Genomic DNA, 20,105 nt, shown 5'->3' on the forward strand with positions numbered 1-20,105 from the left:
GTGAAGGAAGACAGATGTTTCTTCCTGACCTTGTGAACTGACCAGGAGACCGGACTAACTCCTGGTCCTTCATCAACAGGACTAACTCCTGGTCCTTCATCAATAGGACTAACTCCTGGTCCTACATAGACAGACATAACTCCTGGTCCTACATCGACAGACATAACTCCTGGTCCTACATCAACAGACATAACTCCTGGTCCTACATCAACAGACATAACTCCTGGTCCTACATCAACAGACATAACTCCTGGTCCTACATCAACAGACATAACTCCTGGTCCTACATCAACAGGACTAACTCCTGGTCCTACATCAACAGGACTAACTCCTGGTCCTACATCAACAGGACTAACTCCTGGTCCTACATCAACAGGACTAACTCCTGGTCCTACATCAACAGACATAACTCCTGGTCCTACATCAACAGACATAACTCCTGGTCCTACATCAACAGACATAACTCCTGGTCCTACATCAACAGACATAACTCCTGGTCCTACATCAACAGACATAACTCCTGGTCCTACATCAACAGGACTAACTCCTGGTCCTACATCAACAGGACTAACTCCTGGTCCTACATCAACAGGACTAACTCCTGGTCCTACATCAACAGGACTAACTCCTGGTCCTACATCAACAGGACTAACTCCTGGTCCTACATCAACAGGACTAACTCCTGGTCCTACATCAACAGGACTAACTCCTGGTCCTACATCAACAGGACTAACTCCTGGTCCTACATCAACAGGACTAACTCCTGGTCCTACATCAACAGGACTAACTCCTGGTCCTACATCAACAGGACTAACTCCTGGTCCTACATCAACAGGACTAGCTCCTGGTCCTACATCAACAGGACTAACTCCTGGTCCTTCTGGTCCTACATCAACAGGACTAACTCCTGGTCCTATATCAAGGATGCACTGGTTTTCCTCTGTTTTAACATTGGTATCTAATTTACCAGGCTGTTAACCTCCCATGTTATTTCCACCCCTGGGTCCCCCCGTTCCGGTATCACTGACGTTGATACCAAGATGTGTGTTTTTTTGTTTGCAGGCCAGAGCATGCGGGAGCTAAGTGAGTGGTTTTTGATCTGGACTTGTGTTGTGTATGTGTTGTCGTGTTTCCTGCATTGTGGACTACTGGAGAATTATCCCTACACCGTACTGCACTGTAGACTGTGTCCCTTGCACCTGAAACATAGCATGCCAGCTAGGCCCTGGCGTCTCCCAGTTAAGGTACTACTAGACCTTCACCCACCCAACCTTCTTCTCAGTCCCCTTTCTGTCTCTGACCCTCGACCCCCAATCACTGCACCCCCGTAAGCCTTCTTTTCCTGTCAGCCTTCTTCCTCCCACCTCATAGTCCTGTGTCGGCTGAGCGGAGGTCACTGCTTCATGCCCTGGCTGACCTCTGGCTAACCTCTCCAGTCTGTGATCCAGGTGCAGTACAGTCTTAACCCAGCCACATACCTCCTCTCTGCTAGTGCACTGGTTTCATTAGGATTTCTACTGTGTAGTATCAATCACTTTCCCTTTGGTTCATGTTGTGGTCCTGGTGTTGCATGATGTGTATACCCAGGTTCTGCCCTTGTTTCTATTCATTTCAGTTCTATGATTGTGGTTTGTTACTAAACAGTCCCCTTCCACCCACTAACAGAGCTGTTGCTTTGACACGGAGAAGGGTGCGTGTGTGCGTGTGTGTCTGTGTGTGTGTGTGTGTGTGTGTGTGTGTGTGTGTGCCTGCGTGTTGGTACCAGGTGGACTGGAGGTGTGAGAGGAGTGAACAGACAGTGGGCTGCCTTGCCTTCTACCTACAGGGCAGTAACAGGGAGGGCGGTAACAGGGATGAAAGCTCCTGAGTAGTGTACAAAGGTGGAGCTGCTTGCAGCAGGGGGTGTTTCTGTGTCTGTCGGGGGTGTGTGTGTTTCTGTGTCTGTCGGGGGTGTGTGTGTTTCTGTGTCTGTCGGGGGTGTGTGTGTTTCTGTGTCTGTCGGGGGTGTGTGTGTTTCTGTGTCTGTCGGGGGTGTGTGTGTTTCTGTGTCTGTCGGGGGTGTGTGTGTTTCTGTGTCTGTCGGGGGTGTGTGTCTGTGTCTGTTGGGGGTGTGTGTGTTTCTGTGTCTGTCGGGGGTGTGTGTGTTTCTGTGTCTGTCGGGGGTGTGTGTGTTTCTGTGTCTGTCGGGGGTGTGTGTGTCTGTGTCTGTCGGGGGTGTGTGTGTTTCTGTGTCTGTCGGGGGTGTGTGTGTTTCTGTGTCTGTCGGGGGTGTGGTGTCTGTGTCTGTCGGGGGTGTGTGTGTTTCTGTTTCTGTCGGGGGTGTGTGTGTTTCTGTGTCTGTCGGGGGTGTGTGTGTTTCTGTGTCTGTCGGGGGTGTGTGTGTTTCTGTGTCTGTCGGGGGGTGTGTGTCTGTGTCTGTCGGGGGTGTGTGTGTTTCTGTGTCTGTCGGGGGTGTGTGTGTTTCTGTGTCTGTCGGGGGTGTGTGTGTTTCTGTGTCTGTCGGGGGTGTGTGTGTTTCTGTGTCTGTCGGGGGTGTGTGTCTGTGTCTGTCGGGGGTGTGTGTCTGTGTATATCGGGGGGTGTGTGTCTGTGTCTGCCGGGGGTGTGTGTCTGTGTCTGCCGGGGGTGTGTGTCTGTGTATATCGGGGGTGTGTGTCTGTGTCTGTCGGGGGTGTGTGTCTGTGTATATCGGGGGTGTGTGTCTGTGTATATCGGGGGTGTGTGTCTGTGTCTGTCGGGGGTGTGTGTCTGTGTATGTCGGGGGTGTGTGTCTGTGTCTGCCGGGGGTGTGTGTCTGTGTCTGTCGGGGGTGTGTGTCTGTGTCTGTCGGGGGTGTGTGTCTGTGTCTGTCGGGGGTGTGTGTCTGTGTCTGTCGGGGGTGTGTGTCTGTGTCTGTCGGGGGTGTGTGTCTGTGTCTGTCGGGGGTGTGTGTCTGTGTCTGTCGGGGGTGTGTGTCTGTGTCTGTCGGGGGGTGTGTGTTTCTGTGTCTGTCGGGGGTGTGTGTGTTTCTGTGTATATCGGGGGTGTGTGTCTGTGTATATCGGGGGTGTGTGTCTGTGTCTGTCGGGGGTGTGTGTCTGTGTATATCGGGGGTGTGTGTCTGTGTCTGCCGGGGGTGTGTGTCTGTGTCTGTCGGGGGTGTGTGTCTGTGTCTGTCGGGGGTGTGTGTCTGTCTGTCGGGGGTGTGTGTCTGTGTCTGTCGGGGGTGTGTGTCTGTGTCTGTCGGGGGTGTGTGTCTGTGTCTGTCGGGGGTGTGTGTCTGTGTCTGTCGGGGGTGTGTGTGTTTCTGTGTCTGTCGGGGGTGTGTGTGTTTCTGTGTCTGTCGGGGGTGTGTGTGTTTCTGTGTATATCGGGGGTGTGTGTGTCTGTGTATATCGGGGGTGTGTGTCTGTGTCTGTCGGGGGTGTGTGTCTGTGTCTGTCGGGGGTGTGTGTGTTTCTGTGTCTGTCGGGGGTGTGTGTGTTTCTGTGTATATCGGGGGTGTGTGTCTGTGTCTGTCGGGGGTGTGTGTCTGTGTATATCATCCCTTTGATCCTTTTTGGGTTTCCCACCAAGGTACGTTTTGTTGCCTGGTTCAGACATGCAACCATACACAGACAAGTACAGTGATACAAACAACCTGTGAAATACCGCCGGACTGTGGAGTCCAACCACTTCTGAGGGTTGTGTTGGTAAATGATTTCATCATCTGAGAACATTGCTTGTCATATTCTCTAGGTTGCATTATGTGTACACCAACTCACATCACAAAGTCACTAGTTTCAAAGCCAGGAGGAAAGTGCATGTTCCTTTTTTCTTTGGGGATCTGTGCTGTTTGAGTTTGAGTCTGGCTGCTGTGTGTGATGCCCGTGTACGTTTGTGTGTGCGTGCGCTTGTGTTGTGTTTAGTGGAGAGTGTGTCTGCCGATAATTTAAGAGTGGCTCTATGCTGAATCATTATACAGGATTAAATTGAGATAAGTGCGCTGGCTCCTGGCCAGGCTAGCGTGGGCCAATCTGAACAACTACCATGTTCACCATAATGAGATGTCGTCCCAGAGGAGAAGGGCTACACGCCTCCTAGCACCTCTCTGCTCTGCTGCTAGCCACTTCCTGTAGTGCCCTTCCAGCCCCCCCCTCCCCCTCCTTTATTTGTCACATGCGCCGAATACAACAGACTTTACAGTGAAATGCTTATTTACAAACCCTTAACCAACAATGCAGTTTGAAGAAAATAGAGTTAAGGTAATATTTACTAAATAAACTTTTTTTTTTAAAGTAACACAATAAAATAACAATAATGGGGCTATATACAGGGGGTACTGGTACCGAGTCAGTGTGCAGGGGGGACGGATTAGTTGAGGTAATTTGTACATGTAGGTTGGAGTAAAGTGACTTGGGGGTAGAAACTTTTAAGGAGCCTTTTTGACTGAGACTTGGCGCTCCGGTACCGCTTGCCGTGCTGTAGCAAAGAGAACACTCTATGACTTGGGTGACTGGAGTCTTTGACAATTTTTTGGGCCTTCCTCTGACACCGCCTAGTATATAGGTCTTGGATGGCAGGAAGCTTGGCCGCAGTGATGTATTGGGCTGTACGTACTACCCTCTGTAGTGCCTTACGGTCGAATGCTGAGCAGTTGTTATACCAGGCAGTGATGCAACCAGTCAAGATTCTCTCGATGGTGCATCTGTAGAACTTTTGGAGGATCTGGGGACCAAATCTTTAGTCTTTGATCTTGACAAATCTTTTCCGTCTCCTGAGGGGGAATAGGCATTGTTTTGCCCTCTTCCCGACTGTCTTTGACCGCCTCCCTATAGGCTGTCTCATCGTTGTCGGTGATCAGGCCTACAACTGTTGTGTCGTCGGCAAACTTAATGATGGTGTTGGAGTCATGTTTGGCCATACAGTCATGGGCGAACAGGGAGTACAGATGGGGACTGAGCACGCACCCCTGAGGGGCCCCCATGTTGAGGATCAGCATGGCAGATGATCATGTTGGTAGCCATGAAGTGCTTTGAAAGGCTGGTCATGGCTCACATCAACACCATAATCCCAGAAACCCTAGACCCACTCCAATTTGCATACCGCCCCAACAGATCCACAGATGACGCAATCTCAATCGCACTCCACACTGCTCTTTCCCACCTGGATAAAAGGAACACCTATGTGAGAATGCTGTTCATTGTCTACAGCTCAGCGTTCAACACCAGTGCCCACAAAGTTCATCACTAAGCTAAGGACCCTGGGACTAAACACCTGCCTCTGCAACTGGATCCTGGACTTCCTGACGGGCTGCCCCCAGGTGGTAAGGGTAGGCAACAACACCCCTCAGGGGTGCGTGCTTAGTCCCCTCATATACTCCCTGTTCACCCACGACTGCATGGCCAATCATGACTCCAAGTTGCTGATGACATAATGGTGGTGGGCCTGATCACCGACAACGATGAGACAGCCTATAGGGAGGAGGTCAGAGACATGGCAGTGTGGTGCCAGGACAACAACATCTCCCTCAACGTGAGCAAAATAAAGGAGATAATCGTGGACAACAGGAAAATGAGGGCCGAACACGCCATCGTTCACATCGACGGGGCTGTAGTGGAGCGCATTGAGAGTTTCAAGTTCCTGGGTGTCCACATCACCAACAAACTGTCATGGCCCAAACACACCAAGAAAGTCGTGAAGAGGGCACGACAACACCTTTTCCCCCTCAGGGGACTGAAAAGATTTGGCATGGGTCCTCAGATCCTCAAAAAGTATTTTTACACTGCTGCTACTCTCTGTTTATTACAGTTGAAGTTGGAAGTTTACAAACACTTAGGTTGGGGTCATTAAAACTCGTTTTTCAACCACTCCACAAATTTCTTGTTAAGAAACTATAGTTTTGGCAAGTCGGTTAGGACATCTACTTTGTGCATGACACAAGTCATTTTTCCAACAATTGTTTACAGACAGATTATTTCACTTAAAATTCACTGTATCACAATTCCAGTGGGTCAGAAGTTTACATATACTAAGTTGACTGTCCCTTTAAACAGCTTGGAAAATTCCAGAAAATCATGTCATGGCTTTAGAAGCTTCTGATAGGCTAATTGACATAATTTGAGTCAATTAGAGGTGTACCTGTGGATGTATTTCCAGACCTACCTTCAAACTCACTGCCTCTTTGCTTGACATCATGGAAAAATCAAAAGAAAAAAAAGATTGTAGACCTCCACAAGTCTGGTTCATCCTTGGCAGCAATTTGCAAATGCCTGAAGGTACCATGTTCATCTGTACAAACAATAGTACGCAAGTATAAACACCATGGGACCATGCAGCCGTCATACCGCTCAGGAAGGAGACGCGTTCTGTCTCCTAGAGATGAACGTACTTTGGTGCTGAAAGTGCAAATCAATCCCAGAACAACAGCAAAGGACCTTGTGAAGATGCTGGAGGAAACGGGTACAAAAGTATCTATATCCACAGTAAAACGAGTCCTATATCGACATAACCTGAAAGGCCGCTCAGCAAGGAAGAAGCCACTGCTCCAATAATGCCATAAAAAAGCCAGACTACGGTTTGCAACTGCACATGGGGACAAAGATCGTACTTTTTGGAGAAATGTCCGATTAGTCTGATGAAACAAAAATATAACTGTTTGGCCATAATGACCATCGTTATGTTTGGAGGAAAAGGGGGAGGCTTGCAAGCCTAAGAACACCATCCCAACCGTGAAGCATGAGGATGGCAGCATCATGTTGTGGCAGTGCTTTGCTGCAGGAGGGACTGGTGCACTTCACAAAATAGATGGCATCATGAGGATGGAAAATGATGTGGATATATTGAAGGAACATCTCAAGACATCATTCAGGAAGTTAAAGCTTGGTCGCAAATGGGTCTTCCAAATGGACAATGACCCCAAGCATACTTCCAAAGTTGTGGAAAAATTGCTTAAGGACAACAAAGTCAAGGTATTGGAGTGGCATTCACAAAGCCCTGACCTCAACCCTATAGAAAAAGCGTGTGCGAGCAAGGAGGCCTCCGAACCTGACAGTTACTCCAGCTCTGTCAGGAGGAATGGGCCAACATTCACCCAACTTCTGGTGGGAAGCTTGTGAAAGGCTACCCGAAATGTTTGACCCAAGTTAAAGAATTTAAAGGCAATGCTACCAAATACTAATTGAGTGTATGTAAACTTCTGACCCACTGGGAATGTGATGAAAGAAATCATTCTCTTAGCTATTATTCTGACATTTCACATTCTTAAAATAAAGTGGTGATCCTAACTGACCTACGACAGGGAATTTTTACTAGGATTAAATGTCAGGAATTGTGAAAAATTGTGTTTAAATGTATTTGGCTAAGGTGTATGTAAACTTCCGACTTCAACTGTATATATGCATAGTCACGTGCATATTACCTCAATTACCCACACATTGACTTTGTACCGGTACCCCCTGTATATAGTCTCGTTACTGTTATTTTTTTATTATTTTTTTATTTTACTTTTATCATTGGTAATTTAATATTTTTTTTACAAAAGTAGATTTTTGTAAATACCTTCTTAACACTTGTTTTACTTAAATGAATTGTTGGTTAAGGGCTTGTAAGTAAGCATTTCACTGTAAGGTCTGCACCTGTTGTATTTGGCGCATGTGACTAACAAGATTTGATTTTGATTTGATTTAATTGGAGGCCTATGTGACTCAATTACCAACAGATTGGAGGCCTATGTAACCCAATTACCAACAGATTGGAGGCCTGTGTGACTCAATTACCAACAGATTGGAGGCCTTTTTAACCCAATTACCAACAGATTGGAGGCCTGTGTGACTCAATTACCAACAGATTGGAGGCCTTTTTAACCCAATTACCAACAGATTGGAGGCCTGTGTGACTCAATTACCAACAGATTGGAGGCCTGTGTAACCCAATTACCAAGAGATTGGAGGCCTATGTAACCCAATTACCAAGAGATTGGAGGCCTGTGTGACTCAATTACCAACAGATTGGAGGCCTTTTTAACCCAATTACCAACAGATTGGAGGCCTGTGTGACTCAATTACCAACAGATTGGAGGCCTATGTAACCCAATTACCAAGAGTTGGAGGCCTTTTTAACCCAATTACCAACAGATTGGAGGCCTTTTTAACCCAATTACCAACAGATAGGAGGCCTATTTAACCCAATTACCAACAGATTGGAGGCCTGTGTAACCAACAAGTGTCATTGTTGCAGCTATCTATTAGTTATGCCTTTGCACCAGTGAGCAGGGTGAACTTGGTGTCCGTGATAAGTTTGTCAAGGTAACGAACGGTGGTTTAAAGTGCTGACAGAAGGCGTGGTGCCCGGTGGGCCGGTGCCCGGTGGGCCGGTGGGTGACTGTCAGCAGAAGGTGAGGCGTGCTCCAGCAGTCCCCCTTCTCCCCCGCGGGCAGGGGGAACAGAACGGGGAGGCAGCACTTCGCTGGGGACAGATGGCCCGACAGACAGGAACAGCTAGGCACAATGAACAAGTTCATAAATAATTATCTCAACAATGACTACAGGAGGAGGAGGAAGAGGACGGGACAGGATAGGACAGGCAGCCTAGTTACTGTACCCACAGGCAGAGAGATACTGGAGGAGGAGGAAGAGGACAGGACAGGCAGCCTAGTTACTGTACACACAGTCAGGGAGATACTGGAGGAAGAGGACAGGACAGGCAGGCTAGTTACTGTACACACAGTCAGGGAGATACTGGAGGAGGAGGAAGAGGACAGGACAGGCAGCCTAGTTACTGTACCCACAGGCAGAGAGATACTGGAGGAGGAGGAAGAGGACAGGACAGGCAGGCTAGTTACTGTACATACAGGCAGAGAGATACTGGAGGAGGATGAAGAGGAGGAGGAACAGGACAGGGAGGCCAGATACTGTTCACACAGGCAGGGAGATACTGGAGGAGGAAGAGGAGGACGGGACAGGACATGTAGGCAGCCTAGATACTATACACACAGGCAAGGAGATACTGGAGGAGAGGGGGAGGAAGAGGAGGAGGACGGACTGGACTGGACAGGCAGCCTAAATGCACACGGGCAGACCAGGGAAATGCTGGAGGAGGAGGATAACAGAGTTAATTTTCCAGAATACTCCCACTCTGAGCTAATAGTCCGTTTGCTTACATGCACTGTATCATTCAGTTATATTATGGTGCCTTGACACTGACTGGCAAGCAGAGCACAGGGTCCTGGATGGGCTGTTTGCTGTGAAATGAGATGTCGAGTGATTCTGGAACTGGCCTATTGTTCCGGAACTGGCCTATCGAGAGCATCCTGACCGGTTGCGTCACTGCCTGGTGTGGCAACTGCTCGGCATCCGACCGTAAGGCGCTACAGAGGGTAGTGTGTACGGCCCAGTACATCACTGGGGCCAAGCTTCCTGTCATCCAGCATCTACACACTAGGCGGTGTGAGATGAAGGCCCCAAAAATTGTCAAGGACTCCAGTCACCCAAGTCATAGACTGTTCTCTCTGCTACCGCACGGGAAGCGGTACCGGAGCGCCAAGTCTAGGACCAAAAGGCTCCTTAACAGCTTCTACCCCCAAGCCATAAGACTGATGGCTTATTTGTTTTTACATTGCTGCTACTCACTGTTTATTATCTATGCATAGTCACTTTTCCCCTACCTACATGTACTAACCAGTACCCCCGCACATTGACTTGTTACCAGTATCCCCTGTAAATAGCCTCGTTCTTATTTTATTTTTTACTTTAGTTTATTTGGTAAATATTTTGTAAAGTCTTTCTTGAACTGCATTGTTGGTTAAGGGCTTGAAAGTAAGCATTTCATGGTAGGTCTACACCTGTTGTATTTGGCGCATGTGACAAATAAAGTTTGATTTGGTTTCATTGCTGTTCTTATCAGTAGGATGTTCTTCCATCTGCCCCCACTGACTCACTGCAAATGGTGATTGGTGCAAATATTAATTGACTGTAGGAGCGGGTTAATATAATTACTATCATACCACTGGATGTCAGTAGGGATGATGGGGAGCTAAATGATTCATAGTCTGTCTCTCTGTCGCTCTCTCACCCCCTCAGCCCTTTTGTTAAAGGTTAAGCCAGATTACCATTTTAACAGAGTTGTCTACTCTCAAGTTCCCCTGTTACTTGTCTATTCTATTCTACATCGCTGCCTTCTGTTGTCTGGCACCAGTGATGTTTCATCCTTCCCCAGAACACACTGTTATTGTATCCTCTTTGTATCCTTTAGTTCTCTTCTCTAACTGTCACTCCACCATCACTCATCATTACTCATTGATTCTATGTCCCCTCTCTGTTCTCATCTCCTTTCTTACATCCCTATTCCTGTGTCGTCTTTCTCTGGCCCCCCCTCCTCCATGTTCATCCCCCCTTTTTCCATCTCCTCGTCTCCTTTTTAGATTCCCCTTATTACTCGCTTTTCTTTTGCTCCCTCCTATTCGTTCTATTGATCCTATTCTTCTCTGTCCTCCGATGTCGTCTTCTCTGGCTTCACTAACTTGGGTTGCATGTAGTCCCGTTAGAATGCTAATTCCAACCATGGTTAACTTCTCTTCGTTCTTCACATTTCTGATGTATGCCATCTGTCCCTTTATGTCCTCTCTTCATGTTGCCACCCAATAAACATCCAAATGTCCAGTCCTTTTTCTTTAACAAGTTCCCCCGAGAACAATATTGTCAGAATTAGGGGACTTTATGGTGTTTAAATTTATTTGTGACAATTCCCAGATTATTGCTCATGTAGGAAGGGCTGTTTGAGCTATCCACAGTATAATTTAATTAATGTAAAAACTGGGATAAAAATAATGTCTCGTGTCCCATCCACATGATAATGTAACAGAGGGTGTTTCAGGGCTGGGCTCCATGTTGTATGTATTCATCGTGTTTGTCTCTAACATACTCATCTCTCCATATTGTTGTTTTCCCATCCACTCCTTGGCTTCGCAGTGACCAGCATCATGTGATGTGGCTGAGGCACCATGCAGGTAGGAGATCTTTCTCTGTGTGATGCAGCCAGTCTGCCTGCCTGGATGTCTGTCTATCTGTCTATCTGTCTGCCTGTCTGTAATCAAGGCAGGGTGGCACTCCCATCCCTCCCTCTAATCACCAAACACAGAAAACATCCTATTAATGTCATCCTAAATTAATAAATCCCAATTACCCAATCTGGGAAAATACCACTGACGGTGTTCAAAACAATCACATTTGATTTGCTTACATCTCCGCCATCACATTAAATGACTGTCCCTGTATGTGCGCTGTCTTTCTTTTTGATCGCTGTCTCATGGTGAGCAGTCTCCCTTGGTTCCACCTGGTCATCCTATGGCAGATTAGAATGGATTTTCATACAGTAAAGGTCAGAGTATGACATGTCTATAGAGTCCAATAAAACCAAAACATTTACAATGACCAAAAGCCATCGTCATCCAAGCCAGAAGTATTGGCCGTGTTCGAGAGCAATGTTATGTATCTTGGGTTAATTGTGACTGACTGACTGATCTACAAACAATAATGAGTAGTTACTTATGACGCAAGGTGATTTGTATATCATGTATGAAGGTTTAGCTTGGAAGGTTTTTTTCACCTGGTCACAGACCACTGTTGTGGGGTGCACTGAAGTCCACTAGTGCAGGGAAAGTTGAGAGTAGAAGAGCGCGTAGAGGCGAGAAGTAGTTCTATAACGAGCAATGTGATGATGCTGTTTGTATGTGGCTGCTATGAAAGTGAACTGTGTGTGTGGGTGTATTCAATTTGGCAGTTTTAAAGCAAATATTCTTGCAATTCTATACATTTTGTCATGTCTAATGTGTATTCATGTGATATGTGAGTGACAAAAATATGATAATATCTATGAGCTAAAATGTCAAAATAAAAAACATTATCTGACATGGGCTAGTTGATCTGGACATTTCTGACAAGTTATACATATTTCTCTAAAGTAAGCAATGACTAACATGACAAGAGGAACTGATGATAATTTCGAAATTGCACCTTGTGCATTCTACTATCACAACTTTCAAGAGTAAGTTTAAAGCTGGACTGACTTCGACCTTGCTGGCCCCTCGCTCTCCCCACAGTTTAGGAACCACTGCCCTAAGTGACTTTGAGCATGGTATAATCGGCGGTGCCAGGATCGCCGGATCCAGTATCTCAGAAAAGGCTGCCCTCCTGGGCTTTTCACGCTTGGCAGTGTCTAGGGTTTACAGAGAATGGTGCGACAAACAAAAAACATCCAGTCAGCGGTAGTCCTGTGGGCGAAAACAGCTTGTTGATGAGAGGTCGAAGGAGAATGGCAAGAATCGTGGAAGCTAACAGGTGGGGCACAAACCGACAAATAACGGCTCAATACATCAGTGGTGTGCAGACCTGCATCTTGGAACGCACAACTCGACGATCGATGTCACGGATGGGCAATTGCATTTGACGACCACACAGGGATCCATTTCTATCAGCTAAAAACAAGAAGCGGCTCCAGTGAGCACACAATCACCAACACTGGACACTTGAGTGGAAAAACATCTCCTGGTTAACTTGAATGACCTGCTCATGTCCCCAGACCTCAACCCAATAGAGCTTCTTTGTGATGAGATGGAACGGGCTGTTGGTAGCATGAATGTACCGCTGTCCAATCTGCAGTAACTGTGTGATGCCATCGATTCAGCATGGACCAACATCCCTGTGAAACGTTTCTGACACCTTGTAGCTAGTAAACTGTTCGTTGAGTGTATATTTGCTTAGTTGTAGGTCACTGCTCTTGTGTGCTTTCAGTTATGCAGTAGCAAAAGGCTCTGCTTTTGATAGAAAGTTTTTTGATGTACAGTATAGTACTGTATGTGTATATAGTGTAGTATACTACAGGCTATGCTTTACAGTACAGTATCAAAGTTATATGTACAGTACATTTGGATAGTTTTTATTTTTATTTTTTGGATGAAAAAATATATATCCAAATCAATCTATACACCATCTCAATAATGACAAAGCGGAAACAGGTTTTTAGACATTTTTGCAAATGTATTAATAACGAGAACCTTATTTACATACAGTACCAGTCAAAAGTAGGATCTTTCTTTATTTTTACTATGTCCTACGTTGTAGAATAATAATGAAATAACACATATGGAATCATGTAGTAACCAAAAAAATGTTAAACAAATTAAAATATATTTTAGATTCTTCAAAGTAGCCATCCTTTGCCTTGATGACAGCTTTGCACACTCTTGACATTCTCTCAACCAGCGTCACCTCAAATTCTTTTCCAACAGTCTTCCCACATATGCTGAGCACTTGTTGGATGCTTTCCCTTCACTCTGCGGTCCAACTCATCCCAAACCATCTCAATTGGGTTGAGGTCGGGTGATTGTGGAAGCCAGGTCATCTGATGCAGCACTCCATCACTTACCTTCTTGGTCAAATAACCCTTACACAGCCTGGAGGTGTGTTTGGGTCATTGTCCTGTTGAAAAACAAATGATAGTCCCACTAAGCGCAAGCCAGATTGGATGGCATATCGCTGCAGAATGCTGTGGTAGCTATCACCGACAGTGTCACCAGCAAAGCACCATCAGACCTCCTCCTCCATGTTTCACGGTGGGAACCACACATGCAGAGATCATCCGTTCACCTACTCTGCCTCTCACAAAGACACGGCGGTTGGAACCAAAAATCTCAAATTTGGACTCATCAGACCAAAAGACAGATTTCCACCGGTCCATTCCTTGTGTTTCTTGGCCCAAGCAAGTCTCTTCTTCTTATTGGTGTCCTTTAGTAGTGGTTACTTTGCAGTAATTTGACCATGAAGGCCTGATTCACACAGTCTCCTCTGAACAGTTGATGTTGAGATGTGTCTGTTACTTGAACTCTGTGAATCATTTATTTGGGCTGCAATCTGAGTTGCAGTTAACTCTAATGAACTCATCCTCTGCAGCAGAGGTAATTCTGGGTCATCCTTTCCTGTGTCGGTCCTCATAAGAGCCAGTTTCATCATAGCGTTTGATGGTTTTCGTGACTGCACTTGAAGAAACTTTCAAAGTTATTTAAATTTTCTGGATTGACTGACCTTTATGTCTTAAAGTAAATGATGTACTGTTGTTTCTCTTTGCTTATTTGAGCTGTTCTTGCCATTAATATGGACTTGGTTTTTTACCAAATAGGGCTATCTTCTGTAAACCACCCCTACCTTGTCACAACACAACCGATTGGCTCAAACACATTAAGATGGAATGAAATTCCCCAAATTAACTCTTAACAAGGCACACCTGTTAATTGAAATGCATTCCAGGTGACTACCTCATGAAGCTGTTTGAGAGAATGCCAGAGTGTGCAAAGCCGTCATCAAGGCAAAGGGTGGCTACTTTGAAGAATCTCAAATATAAAATATATTTGCATTTGTTTAACACTTTTTTGATTACTACATGATTCCATATGTGTTATTTCATAGTTTGATGTTTTCACTATTATTCTACAATGTAGAAAATAGTACAAATAAAGAAACCCAAGAATGAGCAGGTGTGTCCAAACATTTGACTGGTACTGTAAGTATTCAGACCCTTTAGTCAGTACTTTGTTGAATACTTTCCAAATGCACTGTGAATTTTGTTAGTATCCCCTTTAGCTAACGCCGTAACTTTAGCTAATCGTCCTGGGGTCCAACACCAATTAATAACACATTACAAACAATTACAAGTGAAGACTTTACAAACATTTAACAAGTAGACAATACAGACAATTAAAATACCTGACGGGAAACACATTTAACATTCGATTGATGCTTTCTATTTCCTGTCCAGTCATATGGTCTATCGCATTAGATGTTCTTTAGTTTTTTTTTCTTGAAGGTGGATTTACTTTTTGCCTGAGAAATATGGATAGGTAAAGAGTTCCACTCAGCTATGGCTCTATATAAAACTGTAGATTTATGTCGAATTTGTCCTTGGCTTGGGTTGTCTTTATATGCCCTGAATTTACTATCAGAAGACTGGATAATAATTTGTTTTCAACATGAAGCCATGAGAGATACTGATGCATTTGGATAATATTCATACGGAGAGAGCAATGAAGAGATATCCTGGCAGCCCTGTTTTGAGCCATTTTGAGCTTTTTTATATCTTTCTTTGCTGTAGATGACTGGACAGTACTCTAAGTGTGATAGGACCAGGGATTTAATCACCTGATTCAGAGTCCTAGATGTTACATACTCTGAAATTTTCTTGTAACAGAAATTCCCTTACCCATAACAATATTATCTGACACCTAGTAGTTTATTTCTTCACTTGCTCTACATACGTTCTATTCATTGACAGATTCATTTTGGGATCAACAGCAAGGATATATCTTGAAACAAATACAATACATTAAGCTTTAGAAATGTACAACACCAATTTGTTCATATCAACCCTCTCAGACAACATTCTTAGTTTACTACGCAGTACATCTGTTAGCTCATTACATTCTGATGCTGCGCTATACATTGTAGAGTCATCAGTATACATTGCCAGTCTTGCTTTGTTCATTACTGAAGGTAGTAAATCATTAATAAAGATTGAGTAGAGAAGTGGGCCTAGGCAGCTTCCTTGAGGAACACCATAGTGAATATATTTACTGATTGAAAAGCTACCATTAAAGAACACTTTTAGCCTTTTCCTGGATAGATAGTTTTCCATACAGGATAGTGCTGCAGACTTACAGTGGGGGGGGAAAAGTATTTGATCCCCTGCTGATTTTGTACGTTTGCCCACTTACAAAGAAATGATCAGTCTATAATTTTAATGGTAGGTTTATTTCAACAGTGAGAGACAGAATAACAACAAAAGAATCCAGAAAAACGCATGTCAAAAATGTTATACAATTATTTTTATTTTAATTAGGGAAATAAGTATTTGACCCCTCTGCAAAACATGACTTAGTACTTGGTGGCAAAACCCTTGTTTGCAATCACAGAGGTCAGACGTTTCTTGTAGTTGGCCACCAGGTTTGCACACATCTCAGGAGGGATTTTGTCCCACTCCTCTTTGCAGATCTTCTCCAAGTCCTTAAGGTTTCGAGGCTGATGTTTGGCAACTCGAACCTTCAGCTCCTTCCACATATTTTCTATGGGATTAAGGTCTGGAGACTGGCTAGGCCACTCCAGGACCTTAATGTGCTTCTTCTTGAGCCACTCCTTTGTTGCCTTGGCCGTGTGGGTCATTGTCATGCTGGAATACCCATCCACGACCCATTTTCAATGCCCTGGCTGAGGGAATGATGTTCTCACCCAAGATTTGACGGTACATGGCCCCGTCCATCGTCCCTTTGATGCGGTGATGTTGTCCTGTCCCCTTAGCAGAAAAACACCCCCAAAGCATAATGTTTCCACCTCCATGTTTGACAGTGGGGATGGTGTTCTCGGTCATAGGCATAGGCAGCATTTCTCCTCTTCCAAACACGGCGAGTTGAGTTGATGCCAAAGAGCTCCATTTTGGTCTCATCTGACCACAACACTTTCACCAGTTGTCCTCTGAATCATTCAATGTTCACTGGCAAACTTCAGACGGGCATGTATATGTATTCTTGAGCAGAGGGACCTTGCGGGCTCTGCAGGATTTCAGTCCTTCACGGCGTAGTGTGTTACCAATTGTTTTCTTGGTGACTATGGTCCCAGCTGCCTTGAGATCATTGACAAGATCCTCCCGTGTAGTTCTGGGCTGATTCCTCACCGTTCTCATGATCATTGCAACCCCACGAGGTGAGATCTTGCATGGAGCCCCAGGCCGAGGGATATTGACAGTTCTTTTGTGTTTCTTCCATTTGTGAATAATCGCACCAAATGTTGTCACCTTCTCACGAAGCTGCTTGGCGACGGTCTTGTAGCCCATTCCAGCCTTCTGTAGGTCTACAATCTTGAGTTTGGAATCTGATTGATTGATTGATTGATTGCTTCTGTGGACAGGTGTCTTTTTTACAGGTAACAAGCTGCAGTTAGGAGCACTCCCTTTAAGAGTGTGCTCCTAATCTCAGCTCGTTACCTGTATAAAAGACACCTGGGAGACAGAAATCTTTCTGATTGAGAGGGGGTCAAATACTTATTTCCCTCATTAAAATGCGTTTTTCTGGATATTTTTCTGGATATTTTTGTTGTTATTCTGTCTCACTGTTCAAATAAACCTACCATTAAAATTATATATTGATCCTTTCTTTATCAGTGGGCAAATGTACAAAATCAGCAGGGGATCAAATACTTTTTTCCCCCACTGTAAAACCCTAACATTTGAGTTTACCAAGTAACAGTTCATGATCAATTACATCAAAAGCAGTACTGAAATCTAGCAACACTGCACCATATAACATCCTTTTATGCATACTCTTTAACCAATCATCTGTAATTTGTGCTAAGGCCATACTTGTAGAATGCCCCTCTGTATGCATGCTGGAACCCAATTGTCAGACCATTACATGAGAAATAATCCTTGATTTGTTCAGATAAAATGTTTTCCAATAATTGACTTAACACAGACAGCAAGCTTATATGACGACTATTAGGACCAGTGAATGCATATTTTTTATCCTTAGGTAGTGGAATAACCTTTGACTCTTTCCAGACTTCTAGGCACACCCCATACATCAAGCACTTATTAAAAATATGAGCGACTGGGGTAGATATTTGGTTAGCTGTAACTCTATCAATTTGGCGTCAAGATTAGCTGTACCAGGTGACTTGTCATCCGAAAGAGACAACAGCATCCTTTCTACCTCTTCCTTTTCTACTTGGTGAAATTCAAACATACATTGCCTCTCCTTCATGATACAATCTTTTATAAGGGTACAGTTGAAGTCGGAAGTTTACAAACATTTAGGTTGGAGTCATTAAAACTCGTTTTTCAACCACTCCATGAATTTCTTGTTAAGAAACTATAGTTTTGGCAAGTCGGTTAGGACATCTACTTTGTGCATGACACAAGTCATTTTTCCAACAATTGTTTACAGACAGATTATTTCACTTATAATTCACTGTATCACAATTCCAGTGTGTCAGAAGTTTACATACACTAAGTTGACTGTGCCTTTAAACAGCTTGGAAAATTCCAGAAAATGATGTCATGGCTTTAGAAGCTTCTGATAGGCTAATTGACATCATTTGAGTCAATTGGAGGTGTACCTATGGATGTATTTCAAGACCTACCTTCAAACTCAGTGCCTCTTTGCTTGACATCATGGGAAAATAAAAGAAATCAGACCTCAGAAAAAAATGGTATACCTCCACAAGTCTGGTTCATCCTTGGGAGCAATTTCCAAATTACTGAAGGTACCACGTTCATCTGTACAAACAATAGTACGCAAGTATAAACACCATGGGACCAAGCAGCCGTCATACCGCTCAGGAAGGAGACGCGTTCTGTCTCCTAGAGATGAATGTACTTTGGTGCGAAAAGTGCAAATCAATCCCAGAACAGCAAAGGACCTTGTGAAGATGCTGGAAGAAACGGGTACAAAAGTATCTATATCCACAGTAAAACGAGTCCTGTATCAACATAACCTGAAAGGCCGCTCAGCAAGGAAGAAGCCACTGCTCCAAAACCGCCATAAAATGCCAGACTACGGTTTGCGGTTTGCAGACTACAGTTTGCCAGACTACGGTGGCAGTATCATGTTGTGGGGGTGCTTTGCTGCAGGAAGGACTGGTGAACTTCACAAAATAGATTGCATCATGAGGATGGAAAATTACGTGGATATATTGAAGCAACATCTCAAGACATCAGTCAGGAAGTTAAAGCTTGGTCGCAAATGGATCTTCCAAATGGACAATGACCCCAAGCATACTTCCAAAAAGTTGTGGCAAAATGGCTTAAGGACAACAAAGTCAAGGTATTGGAGTAGAGGCCGACCGATTAATTAGCATGGCCGGTTTAATTAGGGCTGATTTCAAGGTTTCATAACAATCGGTAATCGGCATTTTTGGACGCCGATTATGGCCGATTTACATTGCATTCCGCGGGGAAACTGCGTGGCAGGCTGACCACCTGTTATGCAAGAGCAGCAAGGAGCCAAGGTAAGTTGCTAGCTAGCATTAAACTTATCTTATAAAAAACAATCAATCTTCACATAATCACTATTTAACTACACATGGTTGGTGATATTACTAGGTTAACTAGCTTGTCTTGCGTTGCATATAATCAATGCGGTGCCTGTTAATTTATCATCAAATCACAGCCTACTACACCAAACGGGGGATGATTGAACAAAAGCGCTTGCGCGAAAAAATCACAATCATTGCACGACTGTGCCTAACAATAAACATCAATGCCTTTCTTAAAATCAATACACAGAAGTATATATTTTTAAACCTGCATATTTAGTTAAAAGAAATTCATGTTAGCAGGCAATATTAACTAGGGAAATTGTGTCACTTCTCTAACGTTCATTGCACGCAGAGTCAGGGTATATGCAACCGTTTGGGCCGCCTAGCTCGTTGCGAACTAATTTGCCAGAAATGTACAGAATTATGACATAACATTGAAGGTTGTGCAATGTAACAGCAATATTTAGACTTAGGGTTGCCCCCGTTCTATAAAATACGGAACGGTTCCGTATTTCACTGAAAGAATAAATGTTTTGTTTTCAAAATGATAGTTTCCGAATTTGACCATGTTAATGACCAACGGCTCGTATTTCTGTGTTTATTATATTATAATTAAGTCTATGATTTGATAGAGAAGTCTGACTGAGCAGCGGTAGGCGGCAGCACGCTCGTAAGCATTCATTCAAACTATACTGCATTTGCCAGCAGCTCTTAGCAATGCTTGGTTCACAGCGCTGTTTAGGACTTCAAGCCTATCAACTCCTGAGATTAGGCTGGCAATACTAAAGTGCCTATTAGAACATCCAATAGTCAAAGGTATATGAAATATAAATGATATAGAGAGAAATAGTTGACACGTCATAATTCCTATAATAACTACGACCTAAAACTTCTTAACTGGGAATATTGAAGAACTGGAAATATTGAACCACCAGCTTTCATATGTTCTCATGTTCTGAGCAAGGAACTTAAATGTTAGCTTTTTTTAAATGGCACATATTGCAATTTCACTTTCTTCTCCAACACTGTGTTTTTCCATTATTTTAACCAAATTGAGCATGTTTCATTATTTAT

General features: G+C 44.2%; 1 protein-coding gene across 3 annotated transcripts in view; it reads left to right on the top strand.

The window, feature by feature from the left end:
• Positions 1 to 20,105, top strand: part of LOC106585838 (serine-rich coiled-coil domain-containing protein 1) — a 176,509-nt gene that overhangs the window by 113,438 nt on the left and 42,966 nt on the right. The window contains exon 10 of one of the 3 annotated variants that reach the window (XM_082968703.1): positions 10,926 to 10,963. The exons of the other annotated variants lie outside the window; for them this stretch is intronic. Within the exon in view, the coding sequence (XP_082824829.1) occupies positions 10,926 to 10,928 (3 nt within the window). The 3' untranslated portion in view covers positions 10,929 to 10,963. The remainder of the gene's footprint in view (positions 1 to 10,925; positions 10,964 to 20,105) is intronic. 3 annotated transcript variants of the gene reach the window in all.

Source organism: Salmo salar, chromosome 24, assembly GCF_965601325.2.
Source record: "Salmo salar chromosome 24, fSalSal1, whole genome shotgun sequence".
Lineage (NCBI taxonomy): Eukaryota > Metazoa > Chordata > Actinopteri > Salmoniformes > Salmonidae > Salmo > Salmo salar.